We start from the raw sequence: 26321 nt of genomic DNA, 5'->3' as shown, positions 1-26321 counted from the left end.
TTCAGAATAAGGCATTGTGAGTAGACAAACCTACCTGTCAGGCCAAATAATGAGATAAATCTTAATTCACAATATTGCAAAAAAAAAAAAACAAAACAGCAAACCAAAACCAAAAAACCTCTTTGGAAATACTCTTAGCACTTCTTCATGCTGATCTTTAGTAACTTTCCTTCTTCCTTCTCAATCCCACCAAGGGATAAGCAACAGCCTTGAGATGTTGCTGAAGAATGATACAAGTGAATCCTATCCCTTCCACTAACATCCCTGCTTACATGGGGATAGCACTTTCCAGTGACATTATAAAACAGATTCCAGGCAAAATATTTCATCATATCTCACTGCCTGGCAACCACAGCAAAATGTAGAGGTTTTGGTATGTACAATGCAAAAGTATACAGAATCAATTCTTGCTGTTCAGCTCTCCCCCAACTTTCAACACTATAAGAGCTTGAGAAATCACCTCAGTCTGGATTTACCACATTAAAGATTTCTATTGCTGGTCTTGCCTCCCCATAATTAGCCTTTGGTATTTCAATCTGCAAAGTCTTTTCTTTATTCAAGAACTCCAATGTGCTTTAGTACTGCTGCTTAATTATGTTTTGCTATTTTGGATTGTCAGCTATTGAGTGTGATGTACTTTTTAGAGATGAGCAAGGAGAAGGAAAACAGAAATCAAGAAAACCCATCCAAGGCAGGACCACGACACTGGCATTTTCTTAAATAAATCAGATTAGCACACATGCTTAACTAGCAGGGGGTATACACACATAACTTCAGTAAGCCTTCCACACGTTAAATCAATGGTGCTCTACAGCAGAGGTTCACTGCTCACTGAAGCTTAGGTAGCTACTGTTTGAAACAATGCACAGGTTAAAAAACTGATAATTCTAGAGATGTGCCAGGAAGGGTGGACTGCTTGTCTGTTCTAAGATTTGTTGCATTTCTTTGTCTTGCAGCTACAATTCATAACCATATGCAGAAATCCTAATTTCTAATCATTAATTAGAATCATGATCATATAAAAATAACTATCCTACAGCCTAAAATTAATCTAAACACAGAGAAACAACTTCAAGCAAGTGGCAGTCTTGCTGATCAAGATTTTACAGATGTTGCAAGGATATTGCTTTCTTGCTTCTAAGTACTGCCATCATTTTAAGACACAAATCTAAACACATCTTTATAGTGTTGGCCTTCAGTTCTCACACACTGATGCTGTAGGAGTAATCACTCCTCTCCTAATTTTTTCTTATTTTCCATAAGGATTTTACTTATTTTGATCACAGCCTCTTACTCATTCTCTCTTGGAGTGCAGATAGTAAAACACAAATGTTATTTAAACACGAATGTCATTTAAACACAGAAATCCTTGAAGTTGATTTCACTGGAGGTAGAGCCTATTTTTAGCCCAACTAGCACAGAGATGCACCCAAGTGTTTACTAGCTTGAACATAGGTCATAAAGTCTGCATTTGTCGCTACCAAAGACCACCTGCAGTTTAGATTATTTATGATCAGTGACAACAGCGTATTACTCTCCAACAGGCAAACACATTTAACCCTTCTCTATCAGCCATAAAGCTCTTGAATGGACACTGCAGCAGTGACCTTTGTGGTGTCTCTCAAGCGTATCTTTCCATCCTTGTGCCTCTGGAAACATACAGGGGACTTGCTGCCCTCAGACTTACAGGCTTTTCATGCGGCTCAGATCATCAAAAGAGAAGCCCCAGTTGAACATGCAGGGCCAAAATCCCTCAGGAAACCTCCCAGAAACATCAGGCAAATTATCTGGAAAGCAAAACAAGCTGATGTGTAGAAGATAGTTGAAAGAACTGGAGAACTCAGACTGAGAACTGCACATGTTACTGTATATCCACCACTTCACATATTATCAATTTCAGTATAATTTCATCTCAAATTAACCTTGCAGGTAATTATAAGTCCCTGTGAAATACTCAGATATGAAATGCAAAGCTCCTTACTTTGCACAGTATTGTCCATTATATCTTCTACTGCCTTTATTACCTATTATGTTTGTATTAGTTTCCTGTTGTCTGCCATTGTTACTCCATGTCCCTATGGAAAATTCATGAAGATGCTCCTAAGAGAGTCTCCTGGCCCAGCTGTCCCTTGCTGCTCAGGGTAGGAGGCTGAAGGAACTTGCAAAGGGCAAGAAGATCTTAATTGATCAGGTTTGGGCAAATGCAAGAATTTGATCAGAGGTAGTGATTTATAGGATCAGGACTCAACTGCTCCATGGTGGCTCTTTTCTGCTCTATTAAACAATGATTGCATCTCAGCGCAGAAAAGATGCTCTGCAGTTCTGTCCTGTAATAATACAAGGGATGGAAGAATGAATTCATGGTTTTTTCAAATCAAAGAAGTTCTCCCTGGGAATACTGCATTATTATATTTACCTACTGCAATACAAATATGATAAGCTTAGATTTGTAATCACTCCTGGTTTCCTCTACAATCAACAGATAAAACTGGTGGCCAACAAATAAAGTCACACGATGCTTGTAGTTTGGATTTCGGATTGCCTAGATTGGGAACAGTATAACATTTACCTATGACTTTTTCCCACAAGAAAAAAAAAACAAGTTTAGTACATTTTTTATAAACCTAATGAATAGAAGAGAGCTTTTGAAGTCAAAACAGATCCTCATTTTTTCTCCTCCTTATAATCAATTTATGAAAAATAACACATAGATCAGGTGCACAGTGTCACCTGGAATCCAGTCACTAAGCACAGAAAACAAATCTGAAATCTGACTTTCAAAACAGAATGATCACTCCATTCTTCACCAACTCCAGTTCACCACGTAAATTATTCTGGATGAATTTTTATTTGTTATTCGGGTGAACACAAGTCTTCTTGCAATTAATGCCCATGAGAACCCAAACTTAGTCTGTGTCACTTTTCATGCCTAGATGAATATTAACACTAATAATTTTAAACAGTGAATTATTATCTACCATGTAAATAACTACCATGACCTCCTCAACAGTTCTTAGTATACTCAGGGCAATTAAAAACAACTATCCTGATGTTATTCCAAACTTGGATGAAGCCAAGAGAAAAATTTCTGTTTATTTCCATAAATAATAAATTCTTTAAACTATATACTCATGGCTCTAAAACTGTTGCCCCTGACTCTGAGTCCTTAATTCATTTGCAATCAAAATATTCTTTGCAAAAATACTGGGCAAGACAACCCTGGCAAGTCTCCTGGGGTTTCCTACCAGACCACTAGAGTCTGCAAGGTTGGGCTTCTGCCTCTCCACCATCAGTCACCAACCTGGCAAGCCCTGGGAGAGCTGGCTGTGGACAGGGCCTTTGGGGCTGGTCTGCTGGGCAGTGCATGCCTGTGTTTTGCATTTGTGGAGGCAGAAATGTGAAGCAGTGGCGCCATCCAAGTATGAATGCCCTGGGAACTCAGGCACATGCTGCTGAAAGCACCAGGAACTCCTGCTTCTCTGTAAAGTGCTCCTCCACTTCAGCCTCCTGAGCAAAGGCCCAAAGCAACTCAAAGATCTCAGTTGCAATGCAGCAACAGATTCAGAGCCAGTGCCTCTCTCAGACAAGAAGCTCCTACTTAGTTCATTTGAGAATGAAAAAATAACCTGTCAGAAATGTTATATATTAAATGCTTGCAAGAAGCAGCCCATTAGTTAAGATCACACAATACTTGCTGTGTTCTTTCATAGAGGGACACTGCTTTAACAAGCACATTCTGCACTGGCTTTATCTTCTAAATGATTTCACATTCTGTGTCAAAGTCAGCACATTAAAGTAATCTTGCCCTGGAATGGAATGCAGGAGAAATTATTTATTACAAATATTCACATACATATGTACTTTTCAAAATAATCTGATGTTTGCTCATAGTAGTAGCTGAAACAATAAATAGATGAACAACTTCTTATCCCTCTCTTCTGTGAAGATTATAGTTCTCTGCTCCTTGGCAAACACTTTAGATTGTGCAACAGTTACATTTCATTATGCATCACTGTCACATACTTTTGTGCTATGAAGCTTTTGTGTGAGATGTCAGATTTATTACAAAAATCTTCAAAGTGCATTAAATTTTGGGCTGTTTCATTCAATTGCTTATTGATGCCATTAAATATCTTCATATTCCTGACAATGCAGCTTGAACTGCAGATGACTTTGAAAAATAACACTTGCTCATAATTCTTGAATAGGCTTACACTGCTGAGCCACACGGAGCCCAAACTTCAGCCTGGTTGCACAAGTGATTTAGAAAAATACACACAACTGAAATTAAGGATGCCAGATTTACCACTGGGATATTCTGCTGCATTTCCACTGATCTCCATAGCATTGGTTAATAGCAAAGGTCACTTTGCATTCCAGCATGCTTGTACAACCCCCTGAAGAGCAGTGCCTGGGGCTCTGGAGAGTTTCTGAAGACTAACAGTGCAGAGGGGAGGCGAACAAGGACAAGATGTCACTGATGCCTTGAGGTACACCTTCATACACAATCAGGGAAACTGTTTAGAAAGAGATTGAGTTCTAACAGGTTTTCAGAGATCTGATTCATCAAGAGAAAAAACAGGGCACTTGGTGCTAATTTTGTTAGAACTTACTGATTGCCACTACTATTTAATCAGCATACTTAATGTCATTCATTACGATGAATATTCACTTACTGATGAACAAACCTTCTGTCACATTTGTCAGCAGTAATCAGTTCTTCAGAGGAAGGCTGCAAGCCTCACATCCCTCTGATGAACATGCTAAAATACACCAAGATAATCAACAGTAAGACATGGCTGTTTAAAGATTATATTCAACTGTCCAAGGTACATCTCTTCATATTCTCATGATGTCTGAGAGATTAAAAGCCCTTTTGGCAGTGGGACCTTTGCATGTGTAGGGTAATCTGTATCTCCTGCACATCAGATTCCTGCCCCTCTTGTCTCCCCGTTCATTTTCAAGCTTTCAGTTTTGCTCAGCTAAAGATAAAGGGGGTTCAGTACTGTGCAGGTGAACATGCACAGCTCCTGCTGCTTGTGGGGTAGGATCAGAAAAATACTGCTACTCCCACATGTTCATATGAAAAAAGCAGTAAAACTTGAATTAAAACTATGGTAGAGGAATGTTGTGTTTTGGGAAACAAAACAGCAGATGATCCCCAAATTTAGAAGGTTTATCCCATCATGCAATAAAGTCCCAAATTTCAGGATAGCCCAAGAAAAGCTGCTACAAACCCAGGAGAATGGAGCTCTCCAGCTCAAGTGCAGCAGACCTAGGACTCTGATGTAACATACAGGGATTAAGCAGTGGCCTTACAATACTCTGTCTCAAGATTAGTGTAAAACTTCTTTCTTAGATAAAATAATTATGTCAAGAGTCAGTCCCATTTCTTCTAGCCATCAATATATATGCATTGTCATTAATATATTTCTAATTTTCTTATTCCTAGGGAAGAGATCCCATTAGGATTTGGTGTGACGCCTTTTTCTCACACAATCTTATTGTATAACTTCCTGGCAAATGTAGCCACCAAGGAATGAAACACAAAATTTATCTGATGTTCCTATGTTACTGCCCTGGAGCAGATGCTCCAGCACATAAGATTTTCGGATTATCAGGATGGGGTAAGAGGAATGTCATGGCCTCTGGTAGTCTGCATAGGGACATTTATCAGAAGGACAGCATCATCCTCTGATGCAATTAAAGGTACTTTAAAAATGCTTTTAAGCAATTAAATACAAGGTTATTTCTAAAATACAATAGACTGAGGAATTCATTCCCCCAGATGATGAGTTCATTTCCTTGATTCTGAAATAGACTCAGTAACATGGTGTAATCCTTCCTCTCAGTCTCTGCATATGCCAGTGGATACTTCTATTAGGGACATGGATTACAAGACACCCAGACAAGAGGCTGGAACCACAGTTTACTGCCCAAACAAAATTAGGCTGTTCTTCAGTCTGTTTTCTTGAGGTCAGGAAAACTTCTCCCCTACTCTGGTAGGAGGGAAACATCTGGCATATTTCACTTCGACAAGTCACAGAACAATTAAGCACTTCAAAAGAAAAGGAACCCGTCAGTTCGTGGGGTAAAAGAGATTCACATTTTTTATCTCAAAATGCAATGGTGGCAGAAAGTTGTGCAGACATTGATGAAACTTCAGATTGCAATCCTATGGTTGTGAACAAGAAATTGTACCTTTTATCTAACAACAAATTTCATGCAACAAAACATGCACAAAATAACTCATGCACAAAAGGAAAGACGTCTTACATGAGAAAACAAGCAGCAAGGGAAATAAGTCTGTAAAACTTAATTCCTAAGGTATTTATGTATCTGGCAGGGTCAAACACTAGAAAAGATGCATGAAGGAGAAAGGTTGTGATGGGGATCCGTGTCACCAGAGCTCTGGAATGTTGCTGTGTATGTTTAAAGAAAGCCTTTCTGAGAATTGCAGGATTCACATGGCATGGTGCACACATGGTGCATAGTATGGCATTAACTGAGGAGAGGATCTGAACAAGAAAAACATCTGCATCTTCTCCTTTTTACATGGCTACAATGTCTCCTTCAGAAGGGAATTAGGTGCCCCATCTGCATCAGAGCTAGTGCTGGCCAATACAAAATTTTCCTCTGGAAAGGATTTTTTCCTAAGGACAAAAGCTTATTTGAGAATTGAACTTGAAGCTATTCTGCTCATAATGTACTTCAACATTTTTTTTAATAATCTCTGATGCAGTTTTCCTGTTTTTTAGCTTATTATGGTAATATTTGTATGTTATTAATGCTCTTTCAGTGTTGAAAAGACACAAGTAGGTGAGCAAAACCGATTGTGCATATCAGTACCACAAGAGACCTGACAAAAATAACATTTAACTAGTGAGGAGGCACCCACAGGCCATATGCATGTGGGTTTACCCATTTCACTGTGCATGACTTGGCTGTGTAATACATATTTTACATCAGCTTCTGCCCTGGCGTTGTTCACATCAAACTCTTGTAAGAAGATCGACAAGCTCTTAGGAGGATATGAAATTACTGACACAACAGAACATACATAAGCCATGGCTTAATTCAGCAGTGTCCTTAGGTGGCCACCTTTTCCTAGAGTATTTCAGCTTCCACAAAAGTTTCTGGAAAGCAAGAGAGCAATATTTAAAAGTCAGCAACAGTTTAACTTGAGTCTTACACTATTTACTTACTATTTATCTTTTTTTCCTTGTAAGGTTTCCATGTGACAGGAGAGTAATTTGCAACTGATAGCACTGAGATGCATGACTTTGCATACATTACCCACTATGGTGGAGCATAGAGATATTTCAAGATAGCTTAAAATAAACTGGCTTGAGCACAAGAAATGGGTTGAGATGTAACAACACAGAACTCTGCCCACAGCTTCATCCATCCCAACAAGGACCAAAACCAACTGGAAAGACGTGCAGATACATTAGGCTTGGATCAGTGCCCACCTCTGCCACTCCTACCCCATTTTGAGCAGGCATTTTATTCCATTTTAACAGCACTTCTGCAAAGAAAGCTTAGGCTCCTGCTACCCATGTCCTCTGTGCACAACCACTTGTCATCAGCCCTTGCAGCAACACCCACATCAACATCAAACAGGCAAACTAGCCGTGCCACATGCCACAACAGCAGCTGTGGCATCTGCAGAGAGCGGGAGCCTAAACTCCTCCCTCAGAACCCTATGGAGACACTGGAGACCCTGCACTGGTGCCACACTGGGCAGGGGTCAATGTAAAAGTATAAATACAGATTTAATGTACCTTAAAGATGATTTACAATGAATGGATAAGGGAAATGGGACAGGAAAAGATATTTTCCTCCAGATTTGTATGGAACATGATATTTCCTTCCTTCAGGATATAAAAATTGTAGTGATTGAAAAAAAACCATGATGATGATGTAAGAGTCAAAACAAAAATTAGGTGCTTGAGACACAAAACTATATTAATACTTTTGAATTAAAAAAAACCAAAAAAAAAATAACAAGTTTTGTAAAATTTTCAATATCCTCTCCTTTTTGGCCTGAGATGTTTGGCCTAAATGCTCTTAAAATGACAAATATCAAAGAAAGAGAATTAGATTCACTCTTTCAGTGAAATTCCTGATTATGTAGGAAGAAAATAGCAAAACCCCAAAGAGTTAAAAGACCAAACATTAAGTATACTTTGAAGTATCAAGTTTGTACTCAATCATTCATCAAGTTTATCTCTTCCCAGATTCATGTGATCTTTTCTGGCTTTAAACCACCTCCTGAACATCATTTCCACAACACCACCTGAACAAACAATGCACTTGTAGAAGAGTACGTGTTTTATGATCTCTACACCAAGATTTCCTGAAGCATGTTCAAGAAAAAGGCCCATGGAAAAGGACTTCTTTCCACCTGCACAACCTAATTAATTCTCAGTTGCTTCTGGTTTTTGGGAGCTTTTTAATGCTTCAGTTCAATTTTTATTCTATTTCCTCCTACAATCAAGAAAGGAATCTAGAAATTTAAAGAGTAAATCCAGAAAAAACTCACAATTTAATACAGAGGCTTACATAAAAGCAAAAACAGCCGTAGTGGATTAATGTATTTCCTTTCCCACAGCTTTTTCATTTAAACCATAACTGTGCATATTTACTGCAACTCTTCCATCTGCCAGCGGCATTGTGCTGACACATCCAGCACACAGGCTGAGGACTGATGGTGAGGAGACAGGTCCCACCATTGCTCTCAAACTTTGAGATTAATATAGCATGAAAACTGGTGAAAAGCCACACTTACAGACATTGCTGACTATCAACAGTGAACAAAATCCTTGGTATTTCAGCCGTTTATCTGAAACGTGAGTCAAGTCTTTAACATAAAATGCTTATAAACAAAAACTAAAATAGATTGTCATCAAAAGCTTTAGGGTTATAATTAGACTTGTTCCTTTTTCTTACAAGTCCTGCATAGTCTGGGTAGGGGAAGAAGAAATGGCTCATGCAGGCATTTGGTTTTTCTTTTATGAAAAGCAGTAGAACCAAAGAGGAGGTACTTACCTTCTGACAAGGTCAAATAGAGTCCACATCACCGTCAGAGTTTATCCTTTGAACCCAATCCTTTCAGCAGGCATATATATAAACACACACACTTGACAATATGGGAAGTGTTACTGATAGATAAGTTATGTAAATGATACAGCGTACTATAATCACCTCTAAACTTATTCTCAGAGTTCAGAGGAGAAAATAAATCTCTTTTTGGAAGAGATCAACCAGCCTCAATGTCACTCCAGTGCCCCAACATTACAAACCCACTAACTGCAGCAATGCCACAGTAATTCTTCCAACAGCTTGGTGACCTCTTTGCAAACCTCTCTCCAGCCTAACACTGGCCTGAAAAAACTAGCTCCTCCCCAAACCAAAGAATGCATATAAAAGCCTGTATGTTGCTTCCATGTAGTGAACTTCAAGAAAAGTGGTAATTTCTTTTCTTGTTTGTAATGGCAAGTCTGTTTTGGGGGATGGTTATTTCCAAAGTATCACTGTTAATTACTAATAAACACATTGACCACAATTCTGACACTGACTTCAGAGGTCCACCAGTTTCAAAAGTTTCACCCCTCTTTCATATTTTCTTTCCATCCAACACTTTCTACATGACCAAGATAGGCAAACTCACAGCAAAATGTGGCCATTTTAGCAGCTTGAGAAGGCCACCAAAAGCTACATATAATCCCAGTTGTCAAGAAAGCTGAAATCCAGAAGTCTTCAGGTTACTGGGAAATAGAGCCATCCTGACCACCAGCATCCTACTGATGCACCAAGCAACAGCAACACAGCCAGAAGTGGATAAAGCAAACCCATGTAGCTCCCACACCATGGTAACACTGACTTCTTCCAGAGGTTAAATAATGTGGTCTGCCTTTGCTGAGAGCAATAGGCAGGTTTGGTGATACAGGTGTTTTATTCACTGGGAATACAAATCAGACATACCAGTTTGCTGTGCAGAAGTCAACAAAAACATTCAACCTCAGATACTTCCAACTGGGCTTTACACTCAAAACCATAGTGTGAACACAGACTGTCTTTCCCCACCCCATGAAGTTTTCTGGCAGGTGCTTTTTCCTTAGAAATTACTATTACCTTTGATTATGCACATCAATGATTTTCATGCCCATTTAAAAAGAAAAAGCTGCAAGCTTTCTTAACTCTCTGCTATAAAACTTAATCATATACATCTTAGCACAAATAAAATTTCTACGTGCCACACTAGTCTCATTGATATCAAGCCATGAAAAAAGAATCACTTACTGATCTTGACAGGCTTAAAGGTAATAAAATGACTTTTAGTCAAGAGTGTCAATTAAGATGGCAATGTCATAAAGGAAACTTGTAAAAAATATCACCCCATTGCTGTTCATAAACACAAGCCTGCTTTGGATATATTCAATTACAAGCAAAGAAGGATAATTAAACAGTTCACGATATGGAATGGCTAAAACATGTGCAATCTTATTTATGTTCTCTGCACCTGTGTTTTCTATGGCTTCAATTATAATACTGATCTTTTAAACTGCACTCAGAGAGTATCCCAGTTCATTCACATGGGAATGACATGTTCTATTTTTAATTAATATGTAAATTTAAAAGGATGCAAGATATTGCAGAGCCTTACCACTAGCCAAATATATACTGCCAAATAACTATTAAGATATTTACTCTCGGGTCAAGGCAACCCAAGTACTTCCAGAACTAGTCTGTGTGCCTAGCTTACTTGTCAGTGTTACTTATCTCCTTTGTTCTCTCCACCTTTATTTTTCTCTTTTTGGTGCTTCGACTCACATTTAATCCACGGCGCAATGGGGACCTCTTGTAGCTCATTTTTCAAACCGGATTGTAACCTCTACCCATGTAAGCTGCAACCGCATTTTCCAACGCTCGGAGCAATGAAACCACAGAACCCTTGCAAAGCCCTCTAATCCTTAACAAAGTCTTTGAGGTGGAGGCACCCATGGCTGTCAGATGTGCGCAGGGGAATGGCACAGGGAGCTCTCGGTGCCGGGGACGCCCGCCTGTCCCCGTTGGCTGTGCGAGCAGTGCCACCATGGAGCGAGGGGAGAGCAGTCCCCTCGCCTAAGGCCAGGTGGGGAATTCAACAGGTTTACTGCAAGTTACCGCTCTTGTCCTAGCACCGACAGACTACTCCTGCCCTAAATATCGTGGGAAACATAACAACCTCATGCTTTTACTTAGTTATTACAATTTTAAGTAGATTTTGCAGTACCATGGTAGATTAATGCGATGTCTGTAATTTCATCCGCCCTATATTCCAGTCATTAGTTTTTACAGATCTTACAGGAGTTACAGAATAATTTTCAGGTATTTTTATTTTGCATGTTCCTTAAAAGTACCTGAAAAGAAAACACTGATAATTGGTTGGATATAAAAATTAAAGGAAATCTAATATAAACTTCATTTTTTAAAAAAGCCAGTTAGTTTCAAGCTTCCTAAACTCAAAGAAAGAAGAAAGAAGAGACCGTACAGCATGTGTGTTTCTAGACCGGGAATTCATAATATACACAACTGCTCTTTATTTCCAGTTCGTTTTCAAGTGTGCGGGTAACATATGTTATTTTTTTTGTTTGGCAAACAGCTTCTCCTAAGGTAGAAGAATAAAAATGGTTCAATAAAGGAAAAGTACAGTTATACAACTGAAAAAAAACTAAACTGCTTTCAAGATATTTAAACACGTGCAAAGGAAAACAAATGTATATCCTTCAAAATTTTAAAATGCAACCTTAAACCCACTGAAATAGTTAAGTATAACCATTAGTTGACTCCAGTATTATAACATGGACTAGTGGTAATTAAAAATATTTATGTAATGATCTATTATATACATATATATCCCCCACAAAAATCTAATGCCAAACACATCAAAGAATTTTCTGACATGAAAAGTTTATATTATTTAATCTTTGTAGCAAACTGACATCTAATTATAACATCAAAATGTTTCTGTGTTTGTTCCCTGTACGCTCTGGACAGCACAGAGCCTCCTGAGCTCAGCGAGGATTTCAAAAAAATTTCTTCACTGCCAGTATTAACATGCATATATTAACTTTTGAGGAACAGAAATTATGTAACATTTTAGCTACTCTCACATATTGATGAAATGCCACATCCAAGAGATTGTTTATCCTTTACTACCTATCAATGGTCCTTTATATCTGCTATATACTTATACTGTCCTTCTTAGAAATATATAGAAATATACTTAAAATTTACTAAAAAAAAGTTTTAAAATACTCAGCTAAAAAAGATAACAAACCATCGATTCAAACCAGGAATTACTATTTTTTAAAACCACATTTCTAACCTAAGAAAAGCTATTTTTAGATAATTCACAAAGAATGAGATGTTTTAAATACAATTTTCCTACTATGACAGCCAACACCTAGGATTATTTTCATTGCACTTTATTCTAACAAGCCAACAGCATAGCAGCTTCTAGCTGTACATGCAACTCAATCCTCTCAGAACAGCAATAGAGAAAAACAAATTTCTTAAGTGTTGAATAGATTGCCAGCAGCATAGTAATGGAAAATTATTCTCAAAGTTATAGCAACTGTGATACTTTCTCCCAAGGAATTAGAAAAACATCTGTTATTTACATTGGGGTTTTTGTTTATAACTGTTACTCCTTCTTTTCTTTTTACCTCTAGGTGATATTTTATTTCACAGTAAAAGGAAGTGCATAGCCAGTTTTAGATTATGAAGGATTACACGGCATTAAGACTGTCAGAAGAAAGAGTGAAGGCAAACTGTGAACCAGCCAGATTAACACCAATGCTGTCACCAGGATTTTCCTTCCAGCACCTAACTTTTTACATTTAAAATATTCTCTATGTTTTAAGATTTAAAACTAATCCTTCAAACAATCTTATCATTATCTTTATTTGAATTTATATGCCCAGTGCTATAGTTTCAGTAATTTGCAGACTTCTCTGCTGAGAAGCATGTAACAAACCCATCTGAGACATTAACACTTTTGTAATTTGTGGTTTCTTAAAGATTTTTTTTAAGATGACAATTTTACAACAGATGAAACTGAACATTCATTCTTAGCAACCAAAGCTGAATACAAACAAATTTTGATACTCTGAGCACATCACTGAGACTTGTACTCATGAAAACCAGCAGAAACTCAGATGACTGAAATATCTATAAGCATTCTTAACTTTTGGGATTTATTATAAAAATGAAACAGAATAAACAACTCAATTGCCCCTCAACAAGTACTGCATCACCCCTTTAATTTCAGGGTTTTTCCAATATTAAAAAGATCAAAAACAAGTTTATATACTTTTAAGATTATGTGCTATCATAAATTATGATGACTTAATACAAAAAGCAGTCATTAACATACATATCCACTAGTTTCAATAACATATAATTTCAATTTTGGTTGTCAACCCTTTACTCTCAGACCTTTCCTACAAAAATTAAAATTCCAAAAATAAAGATGATTGTAATCACATTTTTTTATTACAATTGTTTTGTAAAATGTACTGCAATATGTATTCTGAAACAGATTATTCATTTTTATATTAAGTAATTCTACACTACTTAATACGCAGGCAATCAGGCCACTGATTAAATAAAAAAAATAATCTTTGAAATAGAAAGTAGAGCTTTTATAGGTTTCCAGACAAGTTTTGTAACACTGCTTAAATCTAGCAGTCAGGCCATGGTTGTCCATTTATGGTTTTCCCATTGCAAATGAAACAAACAAAATTATACATACCCAACAAAACTTTTTGACATGATGCACAAAAACCAAACCCAAATTTAATAAAAGTAAACTGCACTACTTATCTATAACATTGACAGAATTCTCTGACAGCATATTTAGTTGGAAGCAGAGAGAGATGGATTAATATGAAGTATAGAAACACAAACTGTCTGCCAAAATATTTCTTCCTTTTATTAACTAGCGATTTATCTTAGAAACTGTTGAAATGCATTCTGCTAAAAGCTGACTGCTACTATGACGTACTTGGGCCATTTTCACTGCACACTGATCAGAGAAAACACTTTCATGCTCTACCGAAAATGCACAGGCATTTTTTAGCACTCTTTCAAGCATACAAAGAACTTCCTTAAACAACCTGATTATGTGTTTAACGTTCTCTGCTTCATTGAACATTCACACAAATTAAATCAACTAAAACAGAAACTAATCAACAAAAATAAAGGCACATATTTGTGTTTGCTTACAAAATTCTGAGTGGACAATGGAATGCAGTAAAAACTACTCCAAGATTTTGCTTGCTTATGACTTTGTTTTATTGCTTGTTTTGGGGTTTGGGTTGTTTCTTTTTTTAATAGAAGCTAGAATCAGGATAAACAGTCTTCCAGAGGTTATTTGTTGAAATTATTTTACAGTTTTCCACAGGAGAGCTGGGCTCAGGTTTTATGGTTCAGGACCTTCAGTGGAAAATGTACCCGAGCTCCAACCTCCCACAAAACACAGAAACTTGGCCTCTAAAGGGATTTAGTCTATCAGAAATCAGCTCCAGAAATAAGATTCAAATGCTGGGTCCAGTAATTCCAGGTGTTCTCAAAGCCATGTTAGCGTCACAAATGGAGAGGATTTTACCCTTCCCCACATCCTGTTTATAAAGCAGATGTGGGGGCTCCCCGGACCCTGACAGACAACTCTTTGTTCCCAGTTGACTGGATGGCGTCCAAGCATTCCCGCTAAAGAAAAGGGGGTTTCTCTGTCCCAGTTGTGTTATGAAGGAAAGAAAATTGCTAATTCCATTGGCTCTTTTAGGGGGCACTTCTTGATGAGACCGGTCAAGGTTACCAACATCTCCACATGTTTGAAAGTTGGCTTATTTTAAGGTGACTTTTGTTTTGTTTTCCTCTCAAGCCCAAAAATACAAGTGAACAAACTTTCATGGATAACATCTCTAGGACTGAAGATCTATTGATGAGAATTTATTGAGCTCGGGCTTTGAATTGTCTCATGTCATCTATTCATAAAGGAGTATTTGAAATCACTAACTGAATGCAATGAGAATTTTCCTGCACAACGAAGACAACATTTCCATTCTTTCTTTAAGCATTTTATTGAGAAATACAGCATTTATTCCTTCTGCAAGTCTTCAACAAATCTTAATACTGGATATTAACACCTATTTTGCTTAGATACCAGAGAGCATGCAGAGGATTCCCTGCATGCCCTGGGAGGTTTTCTGATGCAAAGATTCAGAAAAAGAATTGCTAATTCTAAAATAGAAATTTTCAAGCTCCAGGGGGACTAATGAATAACATACAGAAAACCTCAAGCCTACTGATTTTGGGAACTTTGCATAAAATTAAAATTCTGAGAGAGTTGAACGGGAGTCTCTAAAATATTAATTTTTGGTACAATCTCACTGAGAGATATGATGAAGATATTTAAAGGAATAAAAAAAGTATTTTCATGTTCCTGAAACAGAAAGGTTCATGCTGTTTCCTGGTCTTTGAAGGTAATAAAACAGGATATATTTATTGGTATAACTTATTGGATAATTTGGTAATTTGAGTTCTAAATCAGCATGATTTGCTTAGTTATAAGATTATAATACATAGGCACTGAGTAAAAAGGCACATGTAAAGAACTCTTCCAGAAGTAATTATTCCTAAAGAATACAATTTCATTCTGATTTTATTAAGTATACTTTAACAATGACTTTGGAGTATTTATAAAAGATAAACAAATCTCATGTCCATCAATGTGGTATTTGATATATTGTGCAAATGAGTAATTTGCAGCTTAAACTCCTTCACAGGTTTGCCCCCAGTGCTGTACACAGCAGGTCACTGCCAGTACTGAAAAGTTTTGCTGCAGTTTAGCAACTCCAGTTTTCAGTCACACAACACTGCAAAAGCGACAAGATTATAAGTTTTCTTTGCCACTCCATTTACTGGGAAATATTTTACTCAAACCATATCGAAGACGAGCAGTAAGATCTGATAAAAAAGTAACCTCTCTAGCTTTCACTCCAGGTAAAATAAAAACACACAGCTCATTGCTTTAGAAAGCAAACTCCACATGAAGGACAGCAAAATACCACTGAAGCAGTCTGTTACAGTCAGCATGGTTCTGATACTCTGCTGATTTGTATTACCTGTTTCATACATGAAGAGCCTGAAAGCTGGGGGCTGGAAAATTGAAAAAGTCGCCACAACAAATTTTAACACAAAAAACATCAGTGTGGTGCAGATGTTAAGCCATTTCTACTACACAAGCAGAATATTTTGGCTGTTTAAATCCTTCAAGAGAGGTGGCTTAAAGAAATAATCCCAAATCTCCAACCGCAGAGGTGGAGAGGACCTGGCTGGGACCAAATGACCAAGCTCATTCTTTATCACAGTTCATTTTTTCTACTTTTTTCCCTAAGCTTTTTTCCTTTTTTGACAGTTGCAAAACAGGTGAATGACACTAAAAAACATTGACGCTTTCATTTGGCAACTCCACAGATCTTTAACCAGGAGCCACCTACAATGCGCTGAAAAAACTGACAGTACACCATTTAACAGGTAAACACTTTTGTATCTACTCATCTAGTCCTAGGAGCCACTGGGGATTAATCCACATTTACAAGCCATAGGATTAGGGAGTGCTTCAGAGCATTCTATGCTGCTAAATTTGTAGTTTTTTATAAGAGCTTTTCACAAATCTGTGCAGTCAGAACTACAAACTTCCAGAAGAAGGAGTGACTGCATTGTCTGATTCAGACTCTTTAGTTAATAACTAGGACTGTTTGTAATTAATATAGGAGTACCACTTGTGGGGATGACTGCAACAGAAACCATTTATTGTAATATTAATTAATATTATAGACCAACAAATTTCTCCTGAAGGATATGAAGATCTTTGTTGCTTTAGGAAAAACAGGGGCATAATTAGGCTATGATCTATTCTGTGATTTCAATTTAACTTCTGTTTTTCACCTGACACCGAGAAATTATCTAAAGTGATATAAGTAAGAAGTGTAATATCAAGGAAATATCTATTTAGCTCTTCCAATTGCTTTTTAAACTTACTCAATATGAACTTATAGCACTTTTTTTTCATTTGGTACAAAAATACTCTGAGCTATATTTCATAAAACTTGTTCTAACCATTTTAAAACCGTTTGCCCAGGTCCGTAAGATTAACACTGCAGATACATACAATTTAGACATAAAGCACTTAATACATTGAAGATGTTGAGAGATGATCTTATACATGCGCTACTGGACTGTATAAACTGCTTTTATGATAACTGTGTTTTCTCTGATTAAGAACTCATTTTGAAAGAATTTCAATTTTCCTTTGTTCACAGCAGTATTTTCACCTCATACAGAGATTTTTGCCCATTGCCTAATAAAATTATATAGGTGCAGGTATTAAACAGTAGTTTCTGCAATGCTTCACTAACACAAGGTCAAATATATATTATTTGTCACCTTAATTTTCTTTTTCAGGTATAATTTACCACTATTGCAAATCACACAACAAATATTCATGTTGGTAGGCATGTCAAGAATTGGCATGAAATAATAAAATAATTCCTGAAAAGAGTATGCTGTATTTACCATGAGGAAAATATTCCTGTAATGTATTTTCTATGGTATGGTTAAGTTGAAGAGACAGAGGCAACTTAGTGATTATTAATAATTACAATTTTATACAGTCTGAACACACACAAAAAAATATCATTTTTCTTTTAACACAGAAGTTCAAGAATTTTCACTTCCACCTTCAAAGTTCTGCTTAAATTTTGCAAATGTCTTTAGATAGAGAACCATTTGTCAGTTAAATGACTATATTGAATAAATTGTTTTCCCTTTGCCCCTTCCCTTCCAGTGAAGGAAGTTGCTATAATATGTAAGGGATTGGAAACAGAGGAAAAGCTACCACTTTGCCAAAATCGCCTATGTTTATCCATAGTGACAACAATGCACAGTCTCTTATGGGATTTTCTTCTTGTGCATTATTTATAGCTAAAAAATAAAAAATAAAGTTTCACAGTTACAGTTTATTTACATTATTTTATTCTATTTTTTTAAATACCAACATAAATAAAGCCCATCAAAACATACCGTTTCTTAGGTATATAGTTCTTTATTATTAACCCACAAACAGAGACAGAGCAGCAACTCTGCAGTTAAACTGCTTTGCTCTTTCAACACTGCAGGGTCCAAGAATTTGGGGCAGGGGGCAGTGTCAAGCCAAAACATTAAATGGTTAAACAAAACCCATCATTTAACATAATGTGAGTGAATTGGCCCACTACCACACTACAGCACAATGACTTTTTTAAATGCATTCTAACGGTTTGCATAGAATTTTACATGTTCCTTCTAAAGCTTCCTTCAGTGTCTTACTTTTATGAGAGGCTATATTAAGTTTTTACCACTTATCTAACAAAAAATATTTTAAATAATGCATCTAAGTAGCTTCTTAAAGAAAACATTATGTAATTGCTGTCACCCTTCTTAAAAAGGAATTTAAAGGAATTAACTGCTTAATTAAAAAAATCCCAAATGCACCAGAAAAATACACTTTAAAAGTATACCTACTGAACAAAACTAATAAATAAATGAAAAAAGATGTTTATAAAATATTTTATGCTTCCAAATTGTTTACACTAATCCATGCTTTTAACAGATCTCTGTTTAAGTAAGGTTTCCTGCGGCTTCCTGGTCTCACTAGCAGTGTTCTTCCACAGCCCTGTAGCACACTGAGCCTTGCTAGAGATTTTATTGAACATCCTTAAAATTAGAGAAAAGTTTGTGACTTCTCCTATCTAGGTCTTTTAAGTGCCAGCACTATCAAGCAGTCACCCCAGGACCCAGGAAGGATAAGGGTATGTTGTCAACAAAGGAAAAAAGAGATAAGGCCTTTGGTGCCCACCCCTTTGACCTAACAAAAACCCAGGGCTTGATATTGGTCTCCAGGTCAAAAATAGACTGTCTGCATCTGAAAGCAGCAGAGAACATTTCCACAGTTATCTCATTCTTAGTCGTTTTGCAAACCACATTAAGCACTTCAGAAAAACAACACCCATATCTGCTGTGGAGTCATTTGGGAACAACAACCCTGAATGATATTTGAGAAAAAGCATGTTTTTCAAGAGCAATAGAAGCCATTAAGAAAAATAAATCCTATGCTGAAGTCCTCTCTTTTGTGTTATGCTTTCAATAGGTGTCTTCACAAAACCACCACTAACCCATTCCACTGAAAATTAAAACCAAAACACATGGATCTCCCTCTGCCTTTTTTACTCAATGCAATATCACATGTTGAAGGCACAAATACTTAACAAAAGATTGGGTAGCCACACACAGCAGTGATACACTGTGTTCTCCTTCTTATCTATCAAAGAAAAAATAGCGTTAACTACCAAAAGTTATTCTAAGCAATTTTAACAAACCAGTATCATCAAGTCAAATAAATACGCTACCTTTTCTGATTCATTATCTTTGTTTTTGCGTTTTTCCTCTTATAAAATTTTGTCTGCTTTCCTCTGATAGAAACTCAGTAATTCCCCATGTTCTTGCTGAGCACTCATGTGAGTTCACACGGTTCAACTGCTTGTGCTGTCCAAGCCAGTATAGCTTAAATCCCAGTCAGCCGGGAAGCCAGGCAGATAAGCACTGGCCTATGGAAAATTTATCTTTTGAAAGGGAACGGGGTGCTTGAAACAGAACTTGAGGTCAGGACAATCTGTAAATTAATGTAAACTAGAGTTTGTAGATTAAGGACCTAGTAAATGCATTGAACAAGATTATCTGCCAGGTTCCACTGGGTGCTCCCAATTACAAATTAGTTCATTTTATCTAATTTGAATAGGCATATTTTGGATCCACGCTTTCTCCACTATAGAATTTCATAATTTAATGATAAAATAAAATAAACCAGATTCTGAAATATGCAGTTTGATTAATAAAAAGGTGGTGGGATACTTTTTAGCTAAGACATGCAGATTTCCTTGCAAACCAACAGAACAAAAACATTTTCCAGTGGAAGGCTCTCTTGCATGAGAAACTTCTCTTTTAAGGAAAATTTTTTCCCTTTATTTTAAAATAATGTCTGTTCTATAAATTGAGTACTGACAGGTTGTTTTCCAAGACTACATGCAAACAAAAATTTCATAATGTGTTTTAAATTCAAGATCAGAAAGCTTTAGTTAATTAATATTTGCCTTTCAAAATCTTCAGGTATAATGGAATTCTAAGGCATTGAATAGTTGCAGAGAGAACAAAAAATTCATTAAATCAAGGGGGGAAATCATGTTTAAATAGTAACTGAAAGCACAGGTATTATGAAGTAGTATTTAACTTATCACATTTGACAAAGTATTACTGTACAGAACAGAACAAAAACACACTAAACCAAAGAAATTAACATTATTCAATTACATTTGTTCTTGAATGTGGCTTCCTCTTATTTAAAAGATTTGTTTTTACAAATTTGAACTAAATTAAATTAATAAGTTATATCCAAGCCTAAGCAAGAAAAATATAGCCGTTCATTGTAAAAAAAAATTCAAGGTTTTTTCTGTATGTGCCCTGAAAAATAATTCAAAATACTACTAAAAAGATTCAGACATGCCTAAATAGCTTTCATTACATAAATCAAACTAAAATTCTAAGCTAAATATGTTTAGCTTGGAAGTGATAAAGAATTTGACCTGCCTGTCTCCCAGTCGGAGATTCTAACCCCACAGGAATTTCTTCCATCAGAAAAATTAACTCCTACTTTTGGAAGAGGGTTTTTTCAGTAGTATGCAATCTTCTTGATGGGATACAAATGAAAACATGTGCTCTCCTTCTGCACTACATATATATCCAAGGATGGAAAACAATTTAAAATTTTCTCATAAAGTATCGGCTTCTTGAGCTCATGATTTCACCTTCTGTGCTCAACGTATCTAGAGAACAAACACAAAAATGGGACATTTCTGCAGTTGTCTTGGAGGGAAGAAATACGCTGATAGAGTAAGCAAGAATGAGCTACAATATGAACAAATGTGAGACATTATTTTGTTAGATCTACCTAAATAGAAAGTATGTAATTACAATAAAATTGTCTGATGTGCCACAGTATGTTACTGTTAACCAATGGATAAACTTAAGTGATTTTCCATTTTGTTTGTTCTTTCACATGGCAGTTCCATATCACTTCCCACTAACCTACTCAAATGAGTCTCTGCATAGAACAAGACTTCTGGATGGTTATTGGTTTGATCTTTTTTTATTATCAATGGGAAATAAACAATATAGTTTGAGATCCTGTTCTATGATTTCTGAAAAAAAAAAAAATAAAATTCTGTAAATAGAACAAAAGACCATGACCTGTGACTATTTCATAAAAGCCTCCCCCTTTAAACAGAAAAAGGGCAAGGTTAATATGCACAACCTAATGACTGAAGTGATTTACGCAAGAGAAATGGTTTATGGTTTGCTCTGTATCTTTCCTATAAAAGTTACAGTTTGACATGGTGGATTTCGATAAACACAGCTCCTAAGAAAAAACAACAAAATATGGTACCACGCTACTGATTAACAAAAATTGCCTAATTGGAATTAATTAGAAATTGAGAGCTGAGGTGGGAGGAAAAACGTAGTTAAGAATGTTAAAGGAACATTTGCATCATAAAAAAAAATCTCACTTGTATCTGAATAATTTTTAACCTATTTGTGCTAAAATGATCCTGTACTACTGCTGCAACTAAATAGATGCATGAAAGTATTTTAATCATATTATGTCTAAAGAATTTACTTCTAGACAGACAGCTTTTACACTGACAGATAACTTTTTTTTTTTTAAATCAGAAGCTGATGGTAAATTCACAAAAAGCAGAAGAGAAGTAAAATCTTTTAAAAACGCTGTCTTTTGATCAACTGATTTTCCTACTGGCAGTACCACTTTAAATTGTGATGGAGTTTTAAATCTGTCCCGAGATATCCAAATCAAACTCAGGGTATCTAACAAATTTCTCAAGTTTCTATGACTAATAGTGTATCACAGAGTTGATAGTTATGGGCTAAATGCGATCCTGACCTTTTGCGCTTACGGCTGCGAGCCCTGCAGTCTGTGCGCTGAGCCAACACAAAATCTATGCTTACAGCAGCGCTCTGCACGCCAACAATCCTCCCAGGCAGAATCCCCACTCAGTTTAGAGCCTCTTTAAAATACAGGAAAGGGTTCGCAGAAGTTTCTCTACTTCTCTTCTGGAAGGTAATATCTTTTACAGTCACTCTCTCTCATTGATCAGGACAGTCAATTTCTTTTTGAGGAGAGACCATGTAATGCTAGAAAGCCACTGTTAATAGAGCATTTTCAGGCTTTAGATAAATGTTACATTTCCAGAATGTAAAGTTTTCTTTTTCTATCAAGTCTGAAAATCTCTGGTCTCTCTCAGTCAAACAAATGTTGAATTTCTATTCCTACCATCTTAAACCAAGTCAGTAGGCTGGATTTCTGAGCAAAAACCCTTCCAGGTGTCCAATCTGCTGTGATTCTCTATGGCATTTCTTACAAACAGGAAGAAGCAATGGATATTTCTACTTTGTACTTTATACACAAGGTTCAGCTGTTGAGGAAGAAGCAGCCATTATTGCACAAAAAAACCCCCAAAAATCTAAAATCAAAGAAGGCTTGTTAAAGGAAAATAAACTAGGAATATTGCCAATCCAGACATGGCAGGACATCAGGAAGACTAAAAAAATTTTGTGTGGGAGAAAACCTGATGAAAAAGTTGCTGAGGAGTGGAGGAGGAAAGGGAGGTCTGTGAGAAAAAGGGCATGAAAACAGCATCCTTTCAGGACCTCTTCCCCACCTCTGTTCCCTCTCTCAGTCCTTAAATTACTGGTGAGCCCATTCTCCACAAACTCTTTGCAAAAAGAAGCAAAGAGGTTACATGAAACTGAGCATCACAGCTCTTCCCCTGGGCTCAGAGGAATATTTAATGAAACATGTGATTGGGTTTTTGCTACTCTTCAATTTCCAAAAGCCACTGTCGTTAATTTTGTTTCAGAGGACAAGCCATAGCAATCAGAATGGCAAAGCACTTCAATCACCAGCAACACTGCAGTGAACAAAGACAACCTAAGTCAATAAACAAGCCTGGCTGAGTGACTACAAACAACAAATGCTCCTTACAAGCAGCCAAACCAAAGATCATCAGGAAACTGTAAAATGAGACATGTGCATTATGCAAACCTCTCCTCTTTCCATCCTTCCCTACAAGGGGTTGATCTGACGCTGAACTGTGGAATTCCCCAGAGACACGATAAAGGAAAATTAAAAACAGCTACCAGTTAATCAATGCCATGCATGATAAAAACCAGATGAGGGAGTCACTGAGTAAAACAGCATCACACAACCATTAAAAAAACAACTGTGTTGGAAACTGCTCTTCTTTCCATGTTTCTCTGCTCCTGTTCCAACCCTCCTTGCCTGAAAGCCTACAGACAGGGTAGAAAGTGCTATGCCAGATCAGATCAACTAACCCAGTGATGTGAACCTACCAATGGCAACCTATGGGCAGATGGTCCATGGATGGTTAGACAACCACAAGATACTAAACCCACCTAAGGAAATATTTTCATTTCCAAAAGCTAATAAAAAACACCTTTTTATGTCTTTTTTGCTAATCTTCTCTCCATCCCATTTTTCTGGATTTAACCAAAGGGTAGGATAGCCTGAAGAAGTGCCTGCAAAACTCACTCTACAGGATAACTGCCCGCAGACTGAAACTTCCTACCCCAGCCCTAATCTCCCTTGAACACTTCTTGTATGTGGGTACCAGTGAGAAACCCTACACAGCTGAATGTCAAGATGCACAGGGAGTTTTCTCTCCCCATATACTCCTCAAATCCTCCCTCTTCACAGCAATACTGCACCTGTCCCAGCGCAGTACCCCTGGCGCCTTCAATTAATGCTGAGAAAATCCTGAGTTAAGTGCCTACTTAAATTTGATGGGTTTGCCATTCAAATGATGGTCTGTCAGCCTAATAAAAGCACCAGTTAGTAAACAACATTACTGCACAAACACTGGCAGAATTATGAGCAACTGCAAGCTGCAATTAATTTGACCTTAGCCACCATGCCCACACAACCAGCAATGCTAATGCTGTGATTTTATTTCAGATCAATGTAGTCAGCAACAAATCAACATTCCTGCCATTTCTCCAAAGACGAATCAAAACTACCCAGTGCAGCTAGGGGAATTTGCAATTGAACAGATGTAAACTACTTCATAGCCCTGAGGAAAATGGAATTCATTCACCAATGTGTAGCTTGAGCTAAACTAATCCGAGTTGCATATCCAGTTCTCGAAGAGCTTTGAGTAGCAATCAATCTTCCTGCATTCACCAAGTGATTTGTTAATCTGCAGTTTTCATAACGTAATAAAGAACATATGGATTAACCAGCTATTGTTCATAACAGCCTGATGAGCTTCTTAGAGTCTATTGGTTACTTACTGCATACAACAGTATCCAGTGCAGTGAAACAAACTGGACAGTATGGATTACATCATGTTCTACCATCTGGAAAGCATTACAATATATCACTAATACTGTGAAGCCTCCTGAATCCGTTCTTCATTTATAATGCTGTTTGACCTCCAGAAAGAGTGTCTGAAGAGTGATTTGTAAAATATGTTACTGAAATCCTAAGTAGGATATTGTTCTTAATAAAAACCATACCTTATATCCTTAACCAATTATGTACCAATGCAAATCTCCACTGGTAAATTTTCTTGCCGAATCCATTCTTGCAGTGGATTAGTCAGCTCAGAGAAACCATACTGGGATAGAGCTTTCCAGGACCAGCAAGGTAATTTGAACATTCCCCAGTGTCTGGTTAGTACACTCTATTAGGTGTACAGAAAGACTCAAAAGAGTGAAGGCATTAGAAAACAACGCAGAAAGCTGGGTAACTTTCTCAGGGAGTGGGTGGGACAGGCTGGCAGTGGGCAGAGCCACTGCAGTCACAGGGGCTATAGATTGTTCCTGGTCTATCCACTAGTCCTGTGCTGACGGGCAGAAGAAATTGCTCATGGACAGCTGCTGAAGAGAAATGCTGCCCTGAGAATGCACCACAGAGCAACTTGTCAGACAAACATGGTGTTCTGTATAGTCACAGTTGCCTTTAGTGTCACCCATTTTTCCCATGCCGAATGTCCAGCATCCTAGCTTATTTCTGGCCCAGGATGCACATGCTGCAGGGCTTGCTCTCACTACAAGAGAAGCCATCCTTGCTCCTTGCCAGCAAGGGACAAGCACCACTTCTAACATGCCAAGCGAAATCTGCACAACAGCCCTTAGATCCATTTCTGTGAAACTTGTTCCACAGCTGAAAGCCAACAAGGGTCAACAACAAGCAGCAGTTTAGTTTCACAGTGAATCCCCTTTACAAATAGCCCTGGGCTGACAAATCCCACCGTGCTCCTTAAGATATTTTTACCAGTAAGACAAAGCCAAGCCCTTAACAGGGCAACCTGCAGAGAGCTTGGTAAATGAAACCTCTGGATTGGCTTTCCCAGGCAGTCATTCCTATTTTACTTCCAAGACTTCAGCATCCCCAAGGAAATATGCAACAGGATGATCGTCCCCAGTTCAAGAAAATATATCTCTGTCTGTATATATATATATATATGTATATAAACACACACATTCTCCATACAAAGCCACATTGATACAACAATATCAACTCTTCCATGATCTCCAGCTCTCCAAACAATCAGGTCAGGCTAACCTTGTTACAAACTTATTACAAACATGGTAAAACCTATAGAAGGAGCACTTTCTAGACATTACTGTAAAAGTTAGGTCATGTCAGAGGTCAGGCAATAATCTGAAATCTCAACTGGAGGAAAAGGCAAGCTATTTGTTTCTAAAATTGCGCCCTGAAAATATAAAGTCACTTTCTACCATATCAATGCTTTGACCCAGGCAGCCCCAGAAATGTGGTAAGAAACTAAGAGGTCTTTTGGACAATGCAGCTTATCATACACATCATTGCTTTAACACTGATTTTACACAATTCCCTGGTGAAAGGAGCACAGGACTTTTTGGATGACATGGCAGCTGTGTGGGAGACCAGAATGGAGTATTTATATATTGGGAAAGGTTAGTAATATTAATAGTTAAAATTGTGCATAATTTCTATATCAGGAGCTCCTTACATAAATAAAACTGTATAGAAGTACACAAACACACACCCCTCAAAAAACAAATGCTCACATAAAAATGTTGATGTATTACACACATCT

At 37.2% G+C, this 26321-nt stretch overlaps 1 protein-coding gene across 9 annotated transcripts in view; it reads right to left on the bottom strand.

The window, feature by feature from the left end:
- The window catches only part of RBM20 (RNA binding motif protein 20), a 113165-nt gene that overhangs the window by 60842 nt on the left and 26002 nt on the right, over nucleotides 1-26321 (bottom strand). The window contains exon 1 of one of the 9 annotated variants that reach the window (XM_088059667.1): nucleotides 19500-19619. The exons of the other annotated variants lie outside the window; for them this stretch is intronic. Within the exon in view, the coding sequence (XP_087915793.1) occupies nucleotides 19500-19513 (14 nt within the window). The 5' untranslated portion in view covers nucleotides 19514-19619. Of the gene's footprint in view, nucleotides 1-19499; nucleotides 19620-26321 lie in introns of those variants that run through there. 9 annotated transcript variants of the gene reach the window in all.

The sequence above is a fragment of the Pseudopodoces humilis genome, chromosome 9, assembly GCF_049639895.1.
Source record: "Pseudopodoces humilis isolate 2021_Gansu_Grassland_sample_001 chromosome 9, ASM4963989v1, whole genome shotgun sequence".
Taxonomy (NCBI): domain Eukaryota; kingdom Metazoa; phylum Chordata; class Aves; order Passeriformes; family Paridae; genus Pseudopodoces; species Pseudopodoces humilis.
This window is presented reverse-complemented; position numbering and strand designations above follow the sequence as displayed.